General features: G+C 39.3%; 1 protein-coding gene across 1 annotated transcript in view; it reads left to right on the plus strand.

The window, feature by feature from the left end:
* calb1 (calbindin 1) overlaps window positions 1-21,659 on the plus strand; it is an 85,982-nt gene extending 64,323 nt beyond the window's left edge. Inside the window, exons 7-11 of the mRNA XM_043688125.1 lie at window positions 3,283-3,338; window positions 3,436-3,475; window positions 4,121-4,174; window positions 21,341-21,412; window positions 21,521-21,659. Of these exons, the coding sequence (XP_043544060.1) occupies window positions 3,283-3,338; window positions 3,436-3,475; window positions 4,121-4,174; window positions 21,341-21,412; window positions 21,521-21,634 (336 nt within the window). The 3' untranslated portion in view covers window positions 21,635-21,659. The remainder of the gene's footprint in view (window positions 1-3,282; window positions 3,339-3,435; window positions 3,476-4,120; window positions 4,175-21,340; window positions 21,413-21,520) is intronic.
* The last annotated feature ends 35 nt before the right edge of the window (window positions 21,660-21,694 follow it).

Consider the following 21,694-nt stretch of genomic DNA (forward strand, 5'->3'; position numbering starts at 1 on the left):
AGTTGTTTAGTACTGATAGTGTATCATTTCACCTTGTCTTAAATAATATGTTTTATTAGCTAAGAAAATAACACTATCTTTATCAGATGTACAGGAGTGTAGGACTGATTGAATCAACCGCTTTATTTACTCCATGCTCAGCCATTGACTTAAATAGATAAGAAAATGGTGTGCAGTAAAATGATGAATTACGATTTGATATCACGATTGATGAAGACTAATTTCATCCATTCTGAAAAAGATGTGACATGAATGTGAATCACAGACTTTTTAAGCGCAGAGGGAGGCTATTCAGCCCATCATATTTGATGTTTTACCTTTGTGCTCATCTCCTGCCTTTTTCTATAGTCCTGCAAATTGTTTCTGTTTAAATAATCATCCAATGCCCTCTTGGATGGTTCAGTTGAACCTACTTTAAATACACTTGCAGGCAATGCATTCTACACTCTAGCAACTCACTGAGTGAAGAGGTTTGTTCTCACCTTAGCTTTTTTTTTCAAAATGCTTTAGTGGGGGCAGGGACGGGGCCATTTAGAAACATTTGAAAGCATTTAGGAACCTCCGGACAAGACACCTCACCCAAAGCAAGTTTAGTGAATTTTAGGAAACCACCGATAGACTGAATTCTGAGCCATTAAATGGCCTGTATAAGTTCTTTGATCTATTTTCACTAAGATTTGCAGACTGCAGAGCTGGATGCATGAATTATTTTTGATTACCATTGAACTGACAGAGAAAGTGCTGGAGAAGATATGAAAAGAGCATTATCAAAGCTGTGCTCTGATGCTTATTATTTTGATGACAGAAGAAAGATTAATATAAACAAAATTACTCAGACTCTATGGGGAAAATTATGTTGACAAAGACATTTTGCATGTTTGTAAGGTTCATATAGCTGCTTTTCACTTTTTTTGTGATCTAGAGAAGCTCATTTTTTATTGACATATTAGCTGTAAAATGAGGAAAAATCTGCTGCATTTCATTTCACAATGTAAATTTTGAGAGGCCCCATGTTGCAAAGTTTACCCTTAGTTTATTTCCGGGAAAAACTCTATCGATCTGTTTCAGAACATTACATGCACTGGTTCACCTACTTATTGCTTTCTAAAAATAATACATTCATACATCATACAATACCAAACTATGCTAACTTGTAGGTATGTATGAAATTAATACAAAGTTGCTTTGTTTTTGTAAACTTTGAACTCCTCAAAGTATGATTCTGGAACAGATAGTAGCACAGATTATGGGTTGGAAAAGGTTCACTTTACATACTTCGATAAGCTGCAATAAAATTCAATTATATAAGACTTTGCAGTCATATATTCTCTGGTGGTTATTTCTTCCTTTTAATATGCAACTCTTTGATGACACAATCTGAAAATCTAATGGCAGTTTTCACAAGTGCCTGAGTATATCCAATTCAACAACACTACCATCTCCAAAGCCATTGACATTCTACTGATTGCCTGTTCCAGTTGGATAAACCTTGTTTCCTCCACTTTATTGTTGGCAGGGATTAATTTAGACAAGACTGGTAGTGGAGCAAGTATCACTCATATCAAGATCTATGACTGTTCCCAAAAGAGATTTGGTGGTCTACACATTACTTCTGTATCTATAATATACTTGAAAATGAAATATTTTGTTTTAAATGTGTACAATTTCATCATATCTTTATCACTTTATGTTCAATCTTGAGGATTTATACCAATGTTAATTTTTTCCCCAAAATGTGTGACAGAGTACTTACGTCTAAACTCTTCAACTTGGCAAGAATCTTTGTCATTGGTTCAGAAGAAACAAAAAGAAATAAACAGCTTATGAACAACCAAAATCAGCAAGGATTGAATTGAATTTCAAATCATATGATCAGTAATAATGTTAAGTTAGAATATATATTGATGTTTCAAGGAATTGCATTTAAGTAGATTAAATACAATATCAATATTACTGCTGGAATTGCATATTTAGTATCTTAATGAACAACAGCAGTACTCTGCTCAATTTGTGGTAAGGTCTAATTTTTTAATTTTTTCTTTGTTATATGATGTGGATGTGGTGAGCTGGGCCATCATTTATTGCCTGTCCTTAATTGCCCTGCAGAAGGCAATGGTGAGCTGCCTTCTTGAATTGCTGCAGCCCTTAGGGTGTAGGTATACTTACAGTACTGCTAGAAAGGGAGTTTCATGATTTTGCCCCATTGAAGGAGCGGCTATGCATTTCCAAGTCAGTATGATGAGTGGCTTGGAGACAATGGTGTTCCCATATATTGCTGACCTTGTCCTTTCAGGTGGAAGACGTCACGGGTTTGTAAGGTGCTTCTAAGGAATCTTGGTGAGTTGTTGCAGTACGACTTGTAGATAGTTCACATAGCTTTGGAGATAAACAGAGTGAATATTAAATTTTGTGGATGGAGTGCCAGTTTTGGATGGTGTTGAACTTCTTGACTGTTGTTGGAATTTCACTCATCCAGGCAAGTGGAGAAAGGAAGATTTCATGAAGTATAGAAGAAATGTTTAATGTTCATCAAACTGAACTGTATTATATGTTGTTTAGGTATCACTGACCATTTTGTATCCATTTACACTTTCAAGTAATCAATGTTTGTGTCAACCTAACCTTGAAGGCATTACGAACCTTCGGCCCCTCCACTGTCCTACATCACCTATTGCATACCTAATAATGAACCTTTATTGATCAAAAATACATGGAAAATAATAATATTTCCTTCCTATTGACTACAATTTTCAGTTGATAATATTTGAGGCAATGCATATTGAAAGCTATTAAAGAATAGGCCAAAACCAGGAAATTGGCAGAAGCAATGAAGTCTGATAAAGGAATTCAAAATTGATACTTAAAGTCTTACATCTGCTAGTAGCATGCTTTAACCTTTCCTGTTGGACACAGTATTCACAATGTAAATCATACGCTCAACATCAATGTCCTTTAATATAAATCATCATGCAACAACCTGTCAACTCAAACAATACAGCATCCTTTGGCCAAGTAACTTGGGAATTCTGAAGTTAGATGTTTGTACAAAGACAGAAACAGCGAGATAATAGAATTAATGTCAACATATCTGGTCATTGAGATAGACAAAACAATTTAGACTTTGATAATTTATCTTGTTTATCTGTGGTTGAATATCTGTAACCTGAAGAAAACCCTGCAAATTTCTTAATGCAACATTTTGTTTTTATAAATTTGACTTAATTTAAATTTTCTGAAAACATTTTAGGAAATTCATTTTTGGAAACTTTAATTTTTTTTAAGCTTAAAATGTTCGATTCAAATAATGACGGAAAGCTGGGACTGGGCGAAATGGCAAGGTATGTCACTTTCAGTCCAAATTTATTGTTTAAAGCAATAGTATTATTGAAATAGTAAAAACATAACTACTTATATGCAAAATTCATTTTTGAATAGGTTACTTCCTGACAAAGAAAATTTTCTTCTTAAATTTCAGGTAGGTAATTTCTTTGGAATAAGCATATTGATATGTAAAAGAAATGCATTTGGGGATAAACGAAGTACAGTAACTTGAGCAACTGTGATGATTAGAAACACCATACTACAATTTAAATAGAAAGATGTGTATACTCGCAATTTCACAAATGGCACATAATGCTATCAATATAAAACATGGTATGCTCAAATTATAAAATATGCAACTCTGCCATTTATTTGGATCACATTTTTTGTCATAGTGGAATTAGCTATTATTTTGTGCTGGCTGGAAGCCTGTACTTTCCAACTCCAGGATGGCAGCAGTTTGCTGATTTTTATGTTTTCTTAAGATGCACTTTCAAAGTATGTTGCACTGTGGCACAGCAGAACCAGTATCAGCCTTTTGCGTCTCATCAGGCAAATGCCAAATTCCCACTCTGGGCAACAATTGTTCACAAATTTTTTAACTGTTTTGATCACTTAAAACTATCTCTGTAGATGTTTTCATCTTATAACAGATACTTATTTAAACTGCAGCAAGCAAGAAGGATCATTCATACTGTACATGTTTACAGATTTACAAATATTATAACAATTGATTGCAATTTACAGAAACACCATTCACTTCAACATTCTGTTATTTGATTTCTTTTTAATTTTTCAGGGGGTGAATATGACTTCAACGGAATTTAATGATATTTTTGACTATTATGATCAGGTAAGTTTACTAACATCTAATATTTAACCTTTAATTAACTAAATATATCATCAGGAATATGTTACTATAAGAAAAACAGTTTCATTATTTTAAAGAAGTAACATTGCCATCTTGGGTATGAATAGAGCTCAAGAGAACCAAATATCATTTAGTTATAAAACAATAATGTGTTACAATTAAATATTTTCTAATGTGAAAATAGTATCAGATGTAGAAAAAAGTGTTCAACTATACATTCCAGAGGGGGCTATCTCCTCCCTCAAGGAAAGCTGGAATTGCAATGGAGAATGATAGAAACTTTGGTCAGCAAAGTGCAATCATTGATATAATTTCCCTTTCCCACTCAGTGCAATAGTTGCTAATTAAACTTATTACCAGTAATTGATGTTTGAGGTGCCACTGCATGGAAGATGTCATTAGTGACAGAAAGACTGACTTTGCAAAATAGGGGAAGATGGCCTTGTAGAAGCTTCTCCTGCCTATAAGTTGGGCGAAGCACTTTGTTGCTTATGTCTTATCTGAGGCTCAGCATTTCAGTGGAAGTCTACCACTGTATTCACCATGTTTCTGACTGATTAGTCCTGCTGCGTACTTGATTTCAGCCTCTACACTTGACAGACTATATAACTCACTGATGTATACGGAATGGAACTCCCAAACCAGGACAATAGTTTAGGGTTGGAGTGACTCTGGATGAGTGGAAGAAAGTTCCTTTCTGTGACAAAGTTAAAAATCACACAACAACAGGTTATAGTCCAACAGGTTTATTTGGAAGCACTAGCTTTCAGAGCACCGCTCCTTCCCCAGGTAGTTCCTGATGCTTCAACCACCTGATGAAGGAATGGTGCTCCAAAAGCTAGTGCTTCCAAATAAACCTGTTGGACTGTAAACTGGTGCTGTGTGATTTTTAACTTTGTCCACCCTAGTCTGACACCAGCACCTCTAAGCCAATCTGTGACATTATACTTTAACAGAGACAGTCACTCTCCAGAGTGTCTCAAAAGTTAACAAATAAATTATTGGATAAATAATCCCATCAATAGCTAAGATTAAAACAATTAACAATTAATTTTGGCTAAGCATGTACTGTGCAACATCATAGCAGGATCACTTATTTTGCAACCTAGTGATTAGATGTTGAATTTTCAGTGCTGAAGTGATAATCATGTTCACTAGCCTGATTATCATCAGTTTGATGACAATTATCAGTCAGGATGTTTGAAATGAAAAGCTTCAAAAATTCTGAAGCATCTTTCAACCTGAAACACTAGCACTAACAGGTGCTGCCAGAGCTGTTGAGTTTCTCCAGCATTTTATGCTTTTATTTCTAATGCCCATCATCCACAGTATTTTACTTTTAAGAGGGTATCAAGGGGCATTACTGATCACAAGTAAAGGTCTTGGTACCCTCTCAGTAATGGAGAAGCAGTACAATTCAGACAATGACAATTTGGAAGAGGAATTGATTTGGTGACTATAGACTAGATTTTATCAGCCCCTCGGGAACAGATTATGAGGTCAGAGAGCTGGAAAGGTGGCAGGGAAACATGCCTGAAATCTTCCCACTGCCACGACATTTTGCCTGCAGGGGGTATGACAGCAGATGAGCTGCTAACTTATAGTCAATTGATCTACTTAAGTGGCCAGTTGAGAGCCTCTTCCCAACTCAGCGGACATTTTGCCAGTGTCTGAAGGGTTCAGCATCACATGAAGAGACTGCCTAGCGATTCTTCAGCAGACCCATGGTTACCCAGCAGTGGACAGTGGCAGTTCCTGGTCACCAATATTTAAACAAAAAGGGAGATTCTGGCAGCTGCCACTCAACTTACTGTTATTTGTAAACTGTGTCTTCCAGCCTCCTGCTTGTCTACCTTGGATTCTAGCATCTGCAGTTTTTTTGTCTCTCAACATGATCTTATTGATTGGCGGAGTAGACTAAGGAAGCCAAATTACCTACTTCTGCACCTATCTTCATATAATGGTTCAGCTGAGCTATTCAAAGAAGAATTAGATGTTTATCAGCAAAGGAAGACCATGCAGGAGAACGGCACAAAGTGCATCCTCATTTGAAAAGCTGGTGTACATATGATAGGGCCAAATGATCTCCTTTTTGCACTACAACTTGTTACACTGTTATAAACATAATGATGGACTTCAGCCAATAACTATAAAATTTGCAGTTAACACTAAATTTGAAAATATAGTGAGGACATAGGCTACTGCAACAGCAGATATTTGGCAGATGCAATTCAATATAGAAAACAGTGTGGTACATTTTGGAAGGAACAATGTGTGCACTACTTGCAAGATGGTACAATTTTAAAGGAGATGCAAGTAGGCCTACGGATGCTTGTGCTCCATCCTCTGAGTGTGGCAGGACAGCTTGATGAAAGACATGCAATATTGCCTTTATATATAGAGGTAAGTACAAAAAGTCAGGAAGCTGTTCTAAATCTGTACAAATTACCAGCTGCACTCCAGCTGGAGTACTGTAGCCAATTTTAGGTACATACTTTGACAGGCTCAAAGGTTGTGGAGATTGTAAATATAGGCAGTCACCTATATTTACATTATGAACATCTGACTTATGAACATATACTTACAACTGAGACCCCATGCAAAGGTTTATTAAATATCCACTTAGAAAACCCGACATGCTAACACTGGTTCATAGTTACAAATGGCTTTTTATCCTATTTCATTTTATATCATGTTCCAACTTGCATATAATTGACTTATGATTGTACTCAAGAATAGAACGCATTCATAACCTGTGGGCAGCCTGTAAAAGATTTATGAGAATGGTTCCTGGGATGAGAGATATGAGTAGACTGCAGGGGCTGTGGTTGTTTTCAGAGAGCAGTCTTATTTGTGTAGAGTTAAAAATCACACAATATTAGGTCATAGTCCAACAGTTTTGGAAGTACTTCCAACTAAACCAGTTGGACTATGACCTGGTGTTTCTGTGATTTTACCTTTATCCATACTAGTCATTATTTGTATAGGTGACTGACTGTGTGGAGTTTGCACATTCTCCCCGTGTCTGCTGGGTTTCCTTCGGGTGCTGTGGTTTCCTCCCACAGTCCAAAGATGTGCAGGTCAGGTGAATTAGCCATACTAAATTGCCCATAGTGTTAGATGCATTAGTCAGGGATTAAATATAGTGTAGGGGAAAGGGTCTGGGTGGGTTACTCTTTGGAGGATTGGTGTGGACTTGTTGGGCTGATGGGCCTGTTTCCATACTATAGGGAATCTAACGTACAGGCCTCCTTGGTTAGATAGCTTTCATTAACCTGCAGAGATATCTCACATTACGCATCCAGGACAGGAGACACTTAAAACTTGACCATCTGACCAAGATAGGGAACCTACTATTGCAGCCAATGTGGGCTTAGAGCAGAGAAGATTAATAAGGAGATTTGAAATAAGCAGAGAATGAGCAAATAAAGTGAAAAATCACACAACACCAGGTTATAGTCCAACAGGTTTAAGTGGTCATCAACCACCTGATAAAGGAGCAGCGCTCCGAAAGCTAGTGCTTCCAATTAAACCTGTTGGACTATAACTTGGTGTTGTGTTATAATTGTGTTATTTTTAACTTTATACACCCCAGTCCAACATCCACATCTCCAAATTACAAATAAAGATAAACTGTTTCCACTGGTTCACAGTTGATAACCAGGGAACATGGATTTAAGGTGATTGACAAAAGAATCATAAGCGATGCAAGAAGATAAATTTTCATGCAAGTAGTCAGGATTTGAAACATGCTGCTTACTGGGATGATGTTTCCTAACTCAGTAGTAGCCTTCAAAAGATAATTGGATAAATATTTGAACAATGAAAAAGATTTAGAGATATGCGGAAAAAAGCAGGAATGGAAGTAATAAGATTTTTCTTTGAAAGAACCAATTCTGTCCCAATGGTTTGAACTGCATCCTTCTGCATGTACAGTAATTTTTACTTGTGTGGCATCTTTAATACAACATCCCAAAGCATTTCAAAAGATTATGTAGAGCTTTGCTTTATAAAGAAAATTCCAATATACCGTTGCAGCACCAAAATCCTAGGATATAAATAATATTGTTAATGGGAAAGTATTTTACATTCTACTTGCAGTACTCCATATCAGACACTAAATGCTGCAAATATATTTATAAACTCTGTCTTGTGTCACTTTTATACTGTAACAACAGTGGTTGCTTCCCTTCTATTTTTGAATGGTGGGGGGAGTCACAGTTTCATGATAATGGGTTGGCTATTTAGGATTGAGGAGAATCTTTGAATTCTGCACACAGAAGGCTGTAGATGTTCAGACATTGTGCTCAGACTGAGATCGAATTTGGGCACTAAGGGAATCAATGTATTTGGGGATAGGACAAAAATGAGGTAGAAAATCAGCTATGTTTTTATACATTGGGAGAGCAGGCTTAAAGAGCCACATGGTCCACTCCTCTAAATTCAGTTTGAAAATAATGCAGCTTGAAAAACATACAAGTATACAAGGACGTGCAGCGAATCAAATCCATTGGGACATTTGGGATGAGGTAGCTTCACATGTAATGATTTTACTACTGGCTGAACAGACCAATCTGTAAGTTGACCTGCCACAAGTACTCCAGAGAAGGTATATTCCCCTTAAGGTAAAAGGAAAGGTCAATAGTTATAGGGAATGCTGGATGACTAAAGAAATTGAGGGTTTGGTTAAGAAAAAGAAGGAAGCATATGTAAGGTATAGACAGGATAGATCGTGTGAATCCTTGGAAGAGTATAAAGGCAGTAGGAGTATACTTAAGAGGAAAATCAGGAGGGCAAAAAGGGGACATGAGATAGCTTTGGCAAATAGAATTGAGGATCCAAAGGGTTTTTAAAAATACATTAAGAACAAAAGGGTAACTAGGGAGAGAATAGGCCCCTCAAAAATCAGCAAGGCGGCAGCAAGGCAGCCTTTGTGTGGAGCCGCAGAAAATGGAGGAGATACTAAGCGAGTATTTTGCATCAGTATTTACTATGGAAAAGGACGTGGAAGATATAGAATGTCGAGAAATAGTTAGTGACATCTTGAAAAATGTCCATATTACAGAGAACGAAGTGCTGGATGTCTTGAAACACATAAAAGTGGATAAATCCCCAGAACCTGATCAGGTGTACCTTAGAACTCTGTGGGAAGCTAGGGAAATGATCGCTGGGTCTCTTAATGAAATATTTGTATCATTGATAGTCACAGGTGAAGTGCCAGAAAACTGGAGGTTGGTTAAAGTGGTGCCACTGTTTAAGAAAGGTGGTAAGGACAAGCCAGGGAACTATAGACCAGTGAACCTGGTGGTGGGCAAGTTGTTGGAGGGAACCCTGAGGGACAGGATGTACATGTATATGGAAAGGCAAGGACTGATTAGGGATAGTCAAAATGGCTTTGTGTGTGGGAAATCATGTCTCACAAACTTGATTGAGTCTTTTGAAGAAGTAACAAAGAGGATTGATGAGGGCAGAGCGGTAGATGTGATCTATATGGACTTCAGTTCGACAAGGTTCCCCATGAGAGACTGGTTAGCAAAATTAGATCTCATGGAATACAGGGAGAACAAGCCATTTGGATACAGAACTGGCTTAAAGGTAGAAGATGGAGGGTAGTGGTTGAGGCCTGTGACCAATGGAGTGCCACAAGGATCGGTGCTGAGTCCACTACTTTTCATCATTTATATAAATGATTTGGATGTGAGCATAAGAGATAGAGTCAGTAAGTTTGCAGATGACACCAAAATTGGAGGTGTAGTGGACAGCGAAGAAAGTTAGCTCAGATTTCAACGAGATCTTGATCAGATGGGCCAATGGGCTGAGAAGTGGCAGATTGAGTTTAATTCAGATAAATGCGAGGTCCTCGGGAGTGTTGCTAAACAAAGAGACCTTAGAGTGCAGGTTCATAGCTCCTTGTATGCGGAATCACGGTTAGATAGGATAGTGAAGAAGGTGTTTGGTATGCTTTCCTTTATTGGTCAGAGTATTGAGTAGTGGAGTTGGGAGGTCATGTTGCAGCTGTAAGGACATTGGTTAGGCCACTGTTAGAATATTGCTTGCAATTCTGGTCTCCTTCCTATCAGGAAGATGTTGTGAAACTTGAAAGACTTCAGAAAAGATGTACAAGGATGTTGCCAGGATTGGAGGACTTGTGCTATAGCGAGAGCTGAACAGGCTGGGTCTGTTTTCCGTGGAGCGCCAAAGGTTGAGTGGTGACCTTATAGATGTTTACAAAATCACGAGGGGCATGGATAGGATAAATAGACAAAGTCTTTTCCCTGTGGTGGCGGAGTTCAGAACGAGAGGGCATAGGTTTAGGGTGGGATGGGAAAGATATAAAAAAGACCTAAGGAGCAACTTTTTCACGCAGAGGGTGGTACGTGTATGGAATAAGCTGCCAGAGAAAGTGGTGTTGCTAGTACAATTGCAACATTTAAAAGCCATTTGGATGGGTATATGAATAGGAAGGGTTTGGAGGCATATGGGCTGGGTGTTGGCAGGTGGGACTAGATTGGGTTGGGATATCTGGTCAGCATGGAAGGGTTGGACTGAAGGGTCTCTTTCCGTGCAGTACATCTCTATGATTCTATAAGTACTTAATGTGAAGTGGTTATTAGATGACATTATGGATTGTTGTTTTTGGTGTCAGTGTCTATCACCAAGCCACTGATCATCACGACACACTGCTCCATCGCCATTTCCTTCTGTGATTTGCTAATATCTCCCAGGTGTGAAGATCAGAGGCATTCATGCCATACCTACAAGGATCCTTGGATGTACCTCTGATCTTCTGTTTTCAGCTAGTTGCAGAAAATTTTTTAGTATCCATAGCCCACTTTATGAAAGTATCCAAATCAGTGAAGTAGTCTTTACTCAGGCAATTTGTCTTTGAAGACAGTTGAATTCATTAAATTATCTCATGGAAAGACAATATTAAGTTATTTTAAATACAGCATATAAACATTTTATTTATATATTGGATATAGAAAATAACCTGCTTGTGGTGAAAAATACACTGAATTGGATTCACTTTGTTTTTCACTTCTTAAATACAGCAGCTTGCAGAGTGTTAATCAGGAAGCCAGCTTTGAACTTAAATAAAATAAGCAAGAGGAAGTTTCTATTATTAATGGTGGATTTTTAAAATATTAAATAAACTTCCATGTCCTAGCACTATTGTAAGTGCATCAAGATGCAGAAAATGCCTGCATAATAAGCTACTCTTCACAACAAATTTGACTTTACTATAAAACATAATTTACTATGCAAAGTCAAATCAGAAAATATTGGAAATAGGCAGATCTGGCAGTATCTCAGGAGAGAGAAACAGCTTTAATATTAGGGGTCTGAGAATTCTGATGAGTGGGTCACAGGTTTTCCCAGTATCTGAAAGATTTGGTGAGAAAGTTGGAAAAATATAGTGAAAATGAAAAAGAAATTAGATTCTTGACATCAAGGAAAAACATCTTCGATTTTCCTCTTAACGTTTCAATGGCACAATGAGAATCTCACGAGAGTTCTGTTTATAACCTTTAACATCTCATTATTAGCCAATCTCACTTGAATGTAGGTTTCTAGTTTCCCAAGTACCAGTGAGAAACTAAATGGTATCAATTTCTGACTTCAATGTCAGAGCTGTTACCCTGGAAACTGCAGCTGGTCAGCATTCGCCAGCATCCCAGGGAATGCATCATGGGCAGTGACCAGCTGCACCTAAAGTTTCAGCTTCATCACAGTTTCATAGCACATCTCCAAATAACTTATAATATAACTTAACTCTTCACTATTTTGGAGATCATTGATACCTTAAATTGTTATGCTGTTGCTGGGCCACTTGGTACACAGGGACAGGCACCCATCTCATACATTGAAACAGGGTGCATCTCAGAGTGCTTTCTGAGTGCTCATTCACTTTACACTTACTATGACACTCAGCTTCTCTGTATTGTCATTTGTACATTGATCTTATTTTGAATGAAGTAGCACAGTTGTTGTATATTGTCTTGCCTTATAGTGCAGAAACCAAGTCATGGCCTCCATTAGTGAATAGTCAAGGTGGTGGACATGTTGCTATACAGCTATTAAAGTCATAGCTACAGCAAATGCTTGCAGCTTATGTGGCAAACACATTGCATATCCCCTTCAACCAATGACCATGTATGAAATGCTAAGGGGAGCAGTCCTTAGTTCAGTGAAGGGGGCCTGTCATCTGTCAGGGGTTGCTACAATAGTCAGTCAAGGGCATCACTTGATCTCAGTCAGAGGATTGTCCATGGTGACTTAGTTTCTTGCTGAGATTAGTCCTAGGATGCATGTCCTTATAGACTGAGGGTTGAGTCCAACCAATTTACAAAGATATTAGTAAAGGGCCTAGGCCATCATCAGCGTGGAGTGTCCTCTCAAGTCAGTCAATCTGTGGGATGGGCAATCAATCCATCCAGGGTGTTTGTGCACTGAAGGTCAAAGCTGGTTATCAGGGGGCAGACCTGTGTAAGGAACCATGAGGACATCAAATAGGGGTTGGAGCCAGTATGCTGAGACACAGAAAGAAGCAAATCTAGATACAAGAATGGGAACAGATAATAGCACGGGAGGGCACTGCGTACTACAGAAGGGAGTCCTTGGTAGTCACTGCCATCCAAGCCTCTTGGGGAGGGGATGCAACAGATAGCAATTTTGATAGTGAGTTTGTGTGACCGATCTCCGTGTAAAGGGAAAATTAGAGATACTAACATTTAAATAAAAGAGTTGGGTATGAACATCAGGAGACTCCATGCTAAGGAGTTAACATAGACTACTATGCAGAACAGAACATGGAGATGGGGGAAAGGCAACCTAAAATCTCAATATCGAGTACAATCTGGAACCTTCTATTGTCAACCAAACAACATAAACATGGCTGCCAGCACACACACAGGAGGCAGAGTTTGTTTGTTTTGTTTTGTCTGTGGGTTCCACTTTATTTTTACAAGGTTGCTAATAGTGAACACCATAGGGCCCTTTTCTGCATGGACTCGGGAATGTATCTGATCTCTGCAGTGACCTGGTGTACTTCTTCCTTGGTAAAAACAATGACTGCAGATGCTGGAAACCAGATTCTGGATTAGAGTGGGGCTGGAAAAGCACAGCAGTTCAGACAGCATCCGAGGAACAGGAAAAATCGATGTTTCGGGCAAAAGCCCTTCATCAGGAATACAGGCAGTGCCTGAAGGGTGGAGAGACAAATGTCCACACTTCAGGCTCTCTGCCTGTATTCCTGATGAAGGGCTTTTGCCCGAAACATCGATTTTCCTGCTCCTCGGATGCTGTCTGAACTGCTGTGCTTTTCCAGTACTTCTTCCTTGGCCAGCTGCTCAGATATGCTCACCAAAACATTTCCAAATTAAATCAAGCTAAAGTAGGCACCACGATGGAAAGTATGTAACGATGACATGGAGTCAGTAGCGGGAGGAGGTTACAGCAAAAAGCCTGGCCCGTGGACCGTTTGAGGCTTTTTTTCTCAAGTGAAGTTGTCGTCCTCTTGTGGGCAGACGGTGCCTTGTAAAAGAAGGGAGGGAACAAGCTGTGAGAGAGATAGCAGAGAGGATGGTGGAACTTACCCTTGCAGACCCTAAAAAGTGATTAACTGGCTATAACATTGCTCTACCTGCCTCCAGACCAATTAGAAAATGAAATTCAATCTGGATAAGTGTGAGGTGGTGTACTTAGGCAGGACAAGCAATGAAAGAAAATACATGAACAGCATGACCCTGGGAAGCACTGAGGATCAGAAGGACCTTTGTGTGCATATCCACTAGTTCATTAAGGTAGCAAGTTAGGGAGATAATCTTCGAGGAGAAAGTGAGGTCTGCAGATGCTGGAGATCAAAGTTGAAACTTTATTGCTGGAACAGCACAGCAGGTCAGGCAGCATCCAGGGAACAGGAGATTTGACGTTTCGGGCACAGGCCCTTCTTCAGGAATGCTTCTTCTGCAGCCTCCCCACTTCCTCAACACTACAACAATACACTCAGTTCCTTCGTCCAGGTTATTAATGTATGACGGGAATAGTTGTGATCTCTATAACTGACCCCTGTTGAACTCAAGTAGTCACTAGCCTTCTGCCCATCTATCTGTCCTATTGATAGGATCATTGGATAGTTCATTCCCAGCCCTGATCCCCTTGCAGCCATGTCTCTGTGATACCCACAACATTGTATCCGTCAATTTTAACCTGTGCTACATTTATCTTGTTTCCTATACTGCATGCATTTAAATACAATACCCTCAGTTCTGAATTGACCACCTCTTCTCATAGCTGTCCCCTTATCTGCTGTGCCTGAAATTAGATTCCTGATCCTTCCCATACTCTTTGTCCTTTTATTTATCCTGGGAATAACCTCTCCTGTGATCCCCCCACTTTACCTTTGTCCATAATTTTCCATGCAACTGAACCCACAGCTTCCTCCTTCCCCAAGTGCTGGTGCCAATGTTCCTTGAATTGGAACGCGTTTCTCCCACACCAATCTTTGAGCCATGGGTTTACCTCTTTCATCTTGTTGACCCTGTGCCAATTTTCTTGTGGCTCAGGTAGTAATCCAGAGGTTATTATCTTTTTGATGGTGTTTTTTAATTTAATCCCTAGCTGTTCATATTTCCTCACTAAAAGCTCTTTCCATCTGTATCATTGATACCTACATGGACCACGACAACTGGATCTTCCCCTTCTCACTCCAAGTTCCCCTGCAGCTCAGATGAGACATCCTGAACCTGGGCACCAGGTAGGCAACACAGGCTTTGGTACTTTCAATCCTGGCCACAGAGAACTGTGTCTATTCCCTGACTATACTCTCCTCAATTACAACTGCATTTCTCTTTTCTCCCCTTTCTTGAATGGTTCTCTGTACCACTGGGAGAGGGTAGGTTGCTCATCCTCCTCATAGCCCTCACTATTGTCCACACAGAGAGCAAGGAGAATCTCAAACCTGTTAGACAAGCTCAAGGACTGAGGTTCCTTCAGCACTACCTCCTGAAACCCTCTACTTACCTCACTTGTAGTCACACCCTCCTGTCCCTGAACACTGACCAAATTTAAGGCAGTTAAGCTAAGGGGTGTGACTGCCGCTGGAAACACTGTTCAGGTAACTCTTCCCCTCCCTGATGTGTTTACAGTTTTCAAAATTCACAGTCCAGCTCATCAGCTCTAAGCCAGAGTTCGTCAAACAACCAACACTCAATATAGACTAGCTTCCACATCATGCAGTTGCAACAAATTGTCTGGCCTGGCATCTCAATTTTATTTACTCAGTCATCAATTTGTGATATTTGAAAGAATAATTCCTACTGGTCTTTTAGTTTGTAGCCTTAAAACATTTCTCCTATTTACCTTCAATCTGAAAGCAATGTATAATAGACAGTCACATGAGCTGCCGTCACCAATGGAAAACTTATGGTTTTCCTCTGATGTCATGCTTTATTTTGAGATGGGCCCCTGTTCCTGGGCTTCAACGTATCCTGTTTGAGAAACTATGAACCAGAAAAGCAAAAAGCACCTTTTCCCCTTTGCACAAAATTCCTACACTGCCTCCAAAGTCCTGGAATGATAGACTCACTCACGCTGTGTCTTACTCCAGATGTGATCTCTCCTTCCTGACTGTGCACAGCTTACTGATCATGCACTTCCAAAAGGGCCTCTCCTGAATAGAGCTGAGGTGAGCTAAGATGACTCATCCTAGTTAAGCTTCAATAGTAATCAACACCTAGAGAGGCCCTATTCAGATTTCAGATGATTGACTGATAGATGTCCCTCAATTGGCTGAGCCAGCTACCTCATTAAACGTATAACTACACTACTGAATTTTCAACTTTTAAAATGGAGTTCTATTCCCAAGCTGCCTCCAAAGAGTTAGAATCATAGAAACCCAACAGAACGAGGCCATTCAGGCGACTGGGTCTGCATCGACCCTCCAAAGAGCATCCCACCGAGGCCCACCCCACCACCTCATCCCCCTATTTCCCATGGCTAACTCACCTAGCCTGCACATCCCTGGACACTATGGAATTTAGCACGGCCAATTCACCTAACCTGCACATCTTTGAGCTGTGGGAGCAAACCGGAGCATCCAGAGGGAACCCACGCAGACACACTGAGAACGTACAAACTCTACTCAAACAGTCGCTCGAAGCTGGAATTGAACCCAGGTCCCTGGCACTGAGGGAAGCACTGAGGGGAAGTCCTTGAACTATATACTCACTCCAGATGTGATCTCTCCTTCCTGACTGTGCACAGCTTACTGATCATGCACTTCCAAAAGGGCCTCTCCTGAATAGAGCTGAGGTGAGCTAAGATGACTCATCCTAGTTAAGCTTCAATAGTAATCAACACCTAGAGAGGCCCTATTCAGATTTCAGATGATTGACTGATAGATGTCCCTCAATTGGCTGAGCCAGCTACCTCATTAAACGTATAACTACACTACTGAATTTTCAACTTTTAAAATGGAGTTCTATTCCCAAGCTGCCTCCAAAGAGTTAGAATCATAGAAACCCAACAGAACGAGGCCATTCAGGCGACTGGGTCTGCATCGACCCTCCAAAGAGCATCCCACCGAGGCCCACCCCACCACCTCATCCCCCTATTTCCCATGGCTAACTCACCTAGCCTGCACATCCCTGGACACTATGGAATTTAGCACGGCCAATTCACCTAACCTGCACATCTTTGTCATCTTATCACCCTCCTTCCACCTGTTGCATTTCCTATGCCCCTCCTCCAAGTCCCTCCTCCCTACCTTTTATCTTCTCCTGCTGAACACTCTCTGCTCATTCCTGAAGAAGGGCCTGTGCCCGAAACGTCGAATCTCCTGTTCCCTGGATGCTGCCTGACCTGCTGTGCTGTTCCAGCAATAAAGTTTCAAGTTAGGGAGATAAAGCAGTTAAGACGGTATGAGATATTTGCTTTTATTAATTGAGGCATAGAGTTTAAGAGTAAGGTGGTGATGCTGGAAATGTATAAAAAAGTTAGTTAGCCCACAGTTAGTGTATTGTGTGTAGTTCCGGAATGCATATTATGGGAGAGATGTGATTACATTGGTGAGGGTATTAAGGACATATACTAGGATGTTGGCTGGACTGGAGAAGTTTTAGTTATGAAAAGAGATTGAATAAACAGGAGTTGTTTTCCTTAGAGCACAGGCAATTGAGGAGACATAGAAATATGAGTAGGCTATTCAGCCCCTCATGCCTGTTCTGCCATTCAATGAGATTATGGTTGATCTCTGGCTTAATTCCATATGCCTGTTTTTGGCCTATATTCCTAAATACTTTTGCTGAACAAAAATTATCCATCTTGAATTTAAAATTAACAACTGATCCAGCATCCACTGCAATTTCTGAAAGAGAGTTCCAAAAATCTATCACCCTTTGTGTGTCAAAGTGCTTCCTATCATTGATTCTGAATGGTCTGGTCCTAATTTTCAGGCTATATCCCTTAGTTCTCAATCTGCAACCAGTGTAAATCATTTATTTACCTTGTTTTTTCCTGTTAACACCTTGAAGGCTTTGATCAGATCGCGCCTTAAATCTTCTAAATTCCAGAGAAAACAAGTCTAATTTGAAATGATCTCTCCTAATAATTTAACGGCTGAAGTCGAGGCTATCATTCTTGTAAACCTACAATAAACTCCCTAATCTATTCTTACTCTGTGAGGTCTAACCAGGTTTTTGTTTAACTGCAACTTAACTTCCGCATCCTTACACTCTCGTCTTCTAGATATAAAGACCAGCATTCATGGAATTTTAAAGGTTATGCATTTGAACCACAGTTCTCTTTGGGCGTCCACTGTACTTAACTTCATACAATGTAGAATATACAATGATGTATATTTTTTTCAATTCAAAACAGATAACGTTGCTCTTGCTTACATTGAACTCCATCGACCACAGTTTTACACATTCACCTAGATTTACAATATCCCTTTGTAATTTTATGCTGTCATCTACATTATCAGCAATGTATGACTGAGATTTATAAAATTATGAGCACAGACAAGATTGGCAGGAAGGAACTTTTCCTCTTGAAGGAATGAATGACCAAGAGGCATAGAGTTAAGGTAAGGGAAAGTCAGTTTAGAGGGGATGTGAGGAAATTTTTTCCAATTCAGTATGCTGGGAACTCACTGCCTATAAAGATGGTAGAGGAAAAAACACTCCTCACGTTTTAGTAGTACTTAGATGTAGACTTACAATGCCAAGATACATAAGGTTTTGGAATTAGAATAGTTAAGTCATTACTGTTGACCAGCACAGACTCAATGGGCCAAAAAGCCATTTTCCCTGCTGTAGATCTTTCTCACTATGATCATGGTCACCACACTGACATGGATAGTTACTTCAGACCAGAGAGACATCATTTGGTGTTGCGATCCCCTTCACTGGTCCTGAGGAAAGAGGATGGCCCATGTCTCCATTACGTATTCACCCATACCTTGCAGGTCCCTGTCTGTGAAGTCAGGTGCCAACTTCACCTCTCAGTCATGTCGTTTGGAATTGCAGAAAACCTGGTTTGAAATGGTGTGGCTTTTAGGATTTAAATATGGCCACCCTTGGCGTGAAAATTGGAAGGTCACAGCATCAGTGAATGTTTCTGCCTGAGGGACTAAGACTTCTGGAAGGTATCCCTCATTGAAACTCCCCAAAATTTACAAAACCAAAATTGGGGAGGGGGGGGAGGCACGTTAAGGGTGTGTGTGTGCGCGCTTGTGCATGAGAGAGAGAGAGAGAGAGAGAGAGAGAGAAAGGTGGAGGAGCAGGAATTAGCCTCTTCCTCTCTTGACATACAGCATATTTCCAAAATTTTAGTTATTTGGGGTTCTTCTAATAAATGAAGACTTTTGAGATAAATCCACTTGGACAATCAAAGACCATTAAACTTAAGGATGTCTTCACTGCCATAACAAAATTCATTGCTTCATGCTTCTATATACTTTGCTTTTATTTAAATATGCATGATTTGAACCACAGTGTGGAAATGGTCAGCATACTCTGGCAGCTCCCTCCCTAAATCTGTCTCTTTCTAACTTTTCCTTCCTTTAAGGGAAATTTTCAAACGCAAACCTTTCAAACTTTGTCATTGACTATTCTACCATGGCAGAATTTAAATTCAGTTAATAAATCTGGAATTGAAAGTTAGTCTCAGTAAGGATGATCATGACTGTCATCAACTGTCAAATACCGATTTTTAAGGTTCTTTAGGGAATTAAATTTATCGTCCTTAACTGATCTGCCCTACATGTGACTCCAGACCACAGCAACGTAGTGCAGTCTTAACTGCTCTCTGGAATGCCCTGTCAAGCCACTTGATTCAAGATCACTTTGGGATGGGCAACAAGTGATTGCCACGTCAATAACTATTATGACATTTCTTCATGGCACAGGATTAAATTGAATTCAAGACACTCACAGGGCAGTGAAGACGGCTTCTGGCATACTGGCCTTCATCAGTTAGGACATCAAGTATAGAAGTTGGGAAGTTTTGTTGCAGTTAAACAGGACATTGATGAGGCCGCACTTGGAGTGGTGTGTTCATTTTTGGTCACCTTGATAGAGGAAGGATGTTATAAAACTGGAAAGAGTGCAGAAGAAGTTTACAAGGATGTTGCCTGGACTCAATGATCTGAGTTATAGGAAGAGTTTGGACAAGCTAAAACTTTTTTGTTTATAGCATAGGAGACCGAGGGGGGACCTTATAGAGGTGTATAAGACCAAGAGTGGCATGGATAGGGTGAACACACTCAGTCTTTTTCCCAGGGTTGGGGAATCAACGACTGGAGGGCATCACTTTAACCTTAAAGAATAAAATGAAACCTGAGGGACAGCTCTTTTTTTTACACAGAGGACAGTATGCATATGGAATAAGCTGCCAGCAGAAGTAGTTGAAGCCAGTACATCATCATTTAAAAGGCATTTGGACAAATACATGGATAGGAAAGGTTTAGAAGGTTATGCACAAAGTGCAGGGAAGTGTGGTTAGTGTGAATGGACATTTTGGTTAGCATGGAACAGTTTGGGCCAAAGGGCCTGTCTCTGTGCTTTGGGACTCTATGACTATGATTCCAATGAAACACTCATTTCACTTAATTTTACAGTTAGTGACTAATAAAGGCAAGTTTAGAAAAGCATCATAGGACCTTTAGAAGCTATACAAGGACCAGCAGGATTTGTCCAGTTTTTGATTAATATAACTTGAGTTATTATATCTGTATTCTTTACTTGTTCCTTTTGTTAAAGATTGTGGTCATCTGGAAATATGGTATTTTAATACAATTTGAGTTTAATGATTTAAAAACGATGGATATTATTTTTGTAAAAATCCATCTGGTTCATTAACGATAGTTTCATAATAAAACATAAATACTGCAGATGCTGAAAATCTGCAACAAATACAGAGAAGGCAAGAAAAATTCAATAGATGTGGCAGCAGAGTTAACTTTTTACGTTCATTGTGACTTCAGAACTGAAAAGGAGTCGGAATTTTGTTTTTAAAACTAGCTGAAAAGATTAAAAGGAAACCACGGAGAAAAGATTACAACTTCAAGGTAAGCATACCTGGAAGAGAAATGGCAGTGAATCAAACATTCAGATAAAAGCCACATACTGTAGATGATGGAATTCTGAAAAAAAAAAATAGAATGCTGGGAAAAAACCCAGGTCTGGCAGCATCTGTGGAGTGAGGTGATAGTTATCACAGAGACTAGTTTTACACCAGATTTATTAGTTGAATTTAAATTCCCTTTTTATCATGGTGGAACTTGAACCTATGTCACCAGAATATTAACTTGAATTGCTGCATTACTCGTAAAACTGTTATTACCACAATGCTGCAATTGCTCAATAGTGTTTTATCATGTCTATTAGTTTTTAAAAAAAAGCTATTTCAATAGTGCTGGCTGTGATATAATATGGACAGCTCTGAAGTACTTCTCTGCATGGTTTACTTGCCAGATGTGACTTGTCAGATTTATACCAATTGACAATTGAAAAGGACCAAGTAACTTTACAGTGCAAATATACTTCTGAAATGTTAAACTTTTAGTAATGAGGACAGAAATTAACAATGGAGGGATGCACCTACGACATATCATATCACAGATTTTCTTATTTTTCTTTTGCTTAGGATGGCAATGGATACATAGATGAAAATGAATTAGACGCACTATTAAGGGATCTTTGTGAAAAGAACAAAAAGGTAGCAAAAATATATCGTTAAGCCATTAATTTTAAATAAGATACAGAAAATGAAGGCATATTTTGAAAGGTTGTGCATGGAATTTAACTGATTTCTTTTCAAATTCAGGACTTAGACATTCAAAATCTTACAACATATAAGAAAAGCATCATGGCTTTGTCTGATGGAGGAAAACTCTTTCGGAAAGATTTGGCATTAATCCTGTGTGCTGAAGAATTTTAAATATCTTGCATTCTTGTGTGCTTGTGATTTGTGTGACGATAGCTGTGTGCTAAAAGGGTG

Source organism: Chiloscyllium plagiosum, chromosome 4 (assembly GCF_004010195.1).
Source record: "Chiloscyllium plagiosum isolate BGI_BamShark_2017 chromosome 4, ASM401019v2, whole genome shotgun sequence".
In the NCBI taxonomy this organism is placed as follows: domain Eukaryota; kingdom Metazoa; phylum Chordata; class Chondrichthyes; order Orectolobiformes; family Hemiscylliidae; genus Chiloscyllium; species Chiloscyllium plagiosum.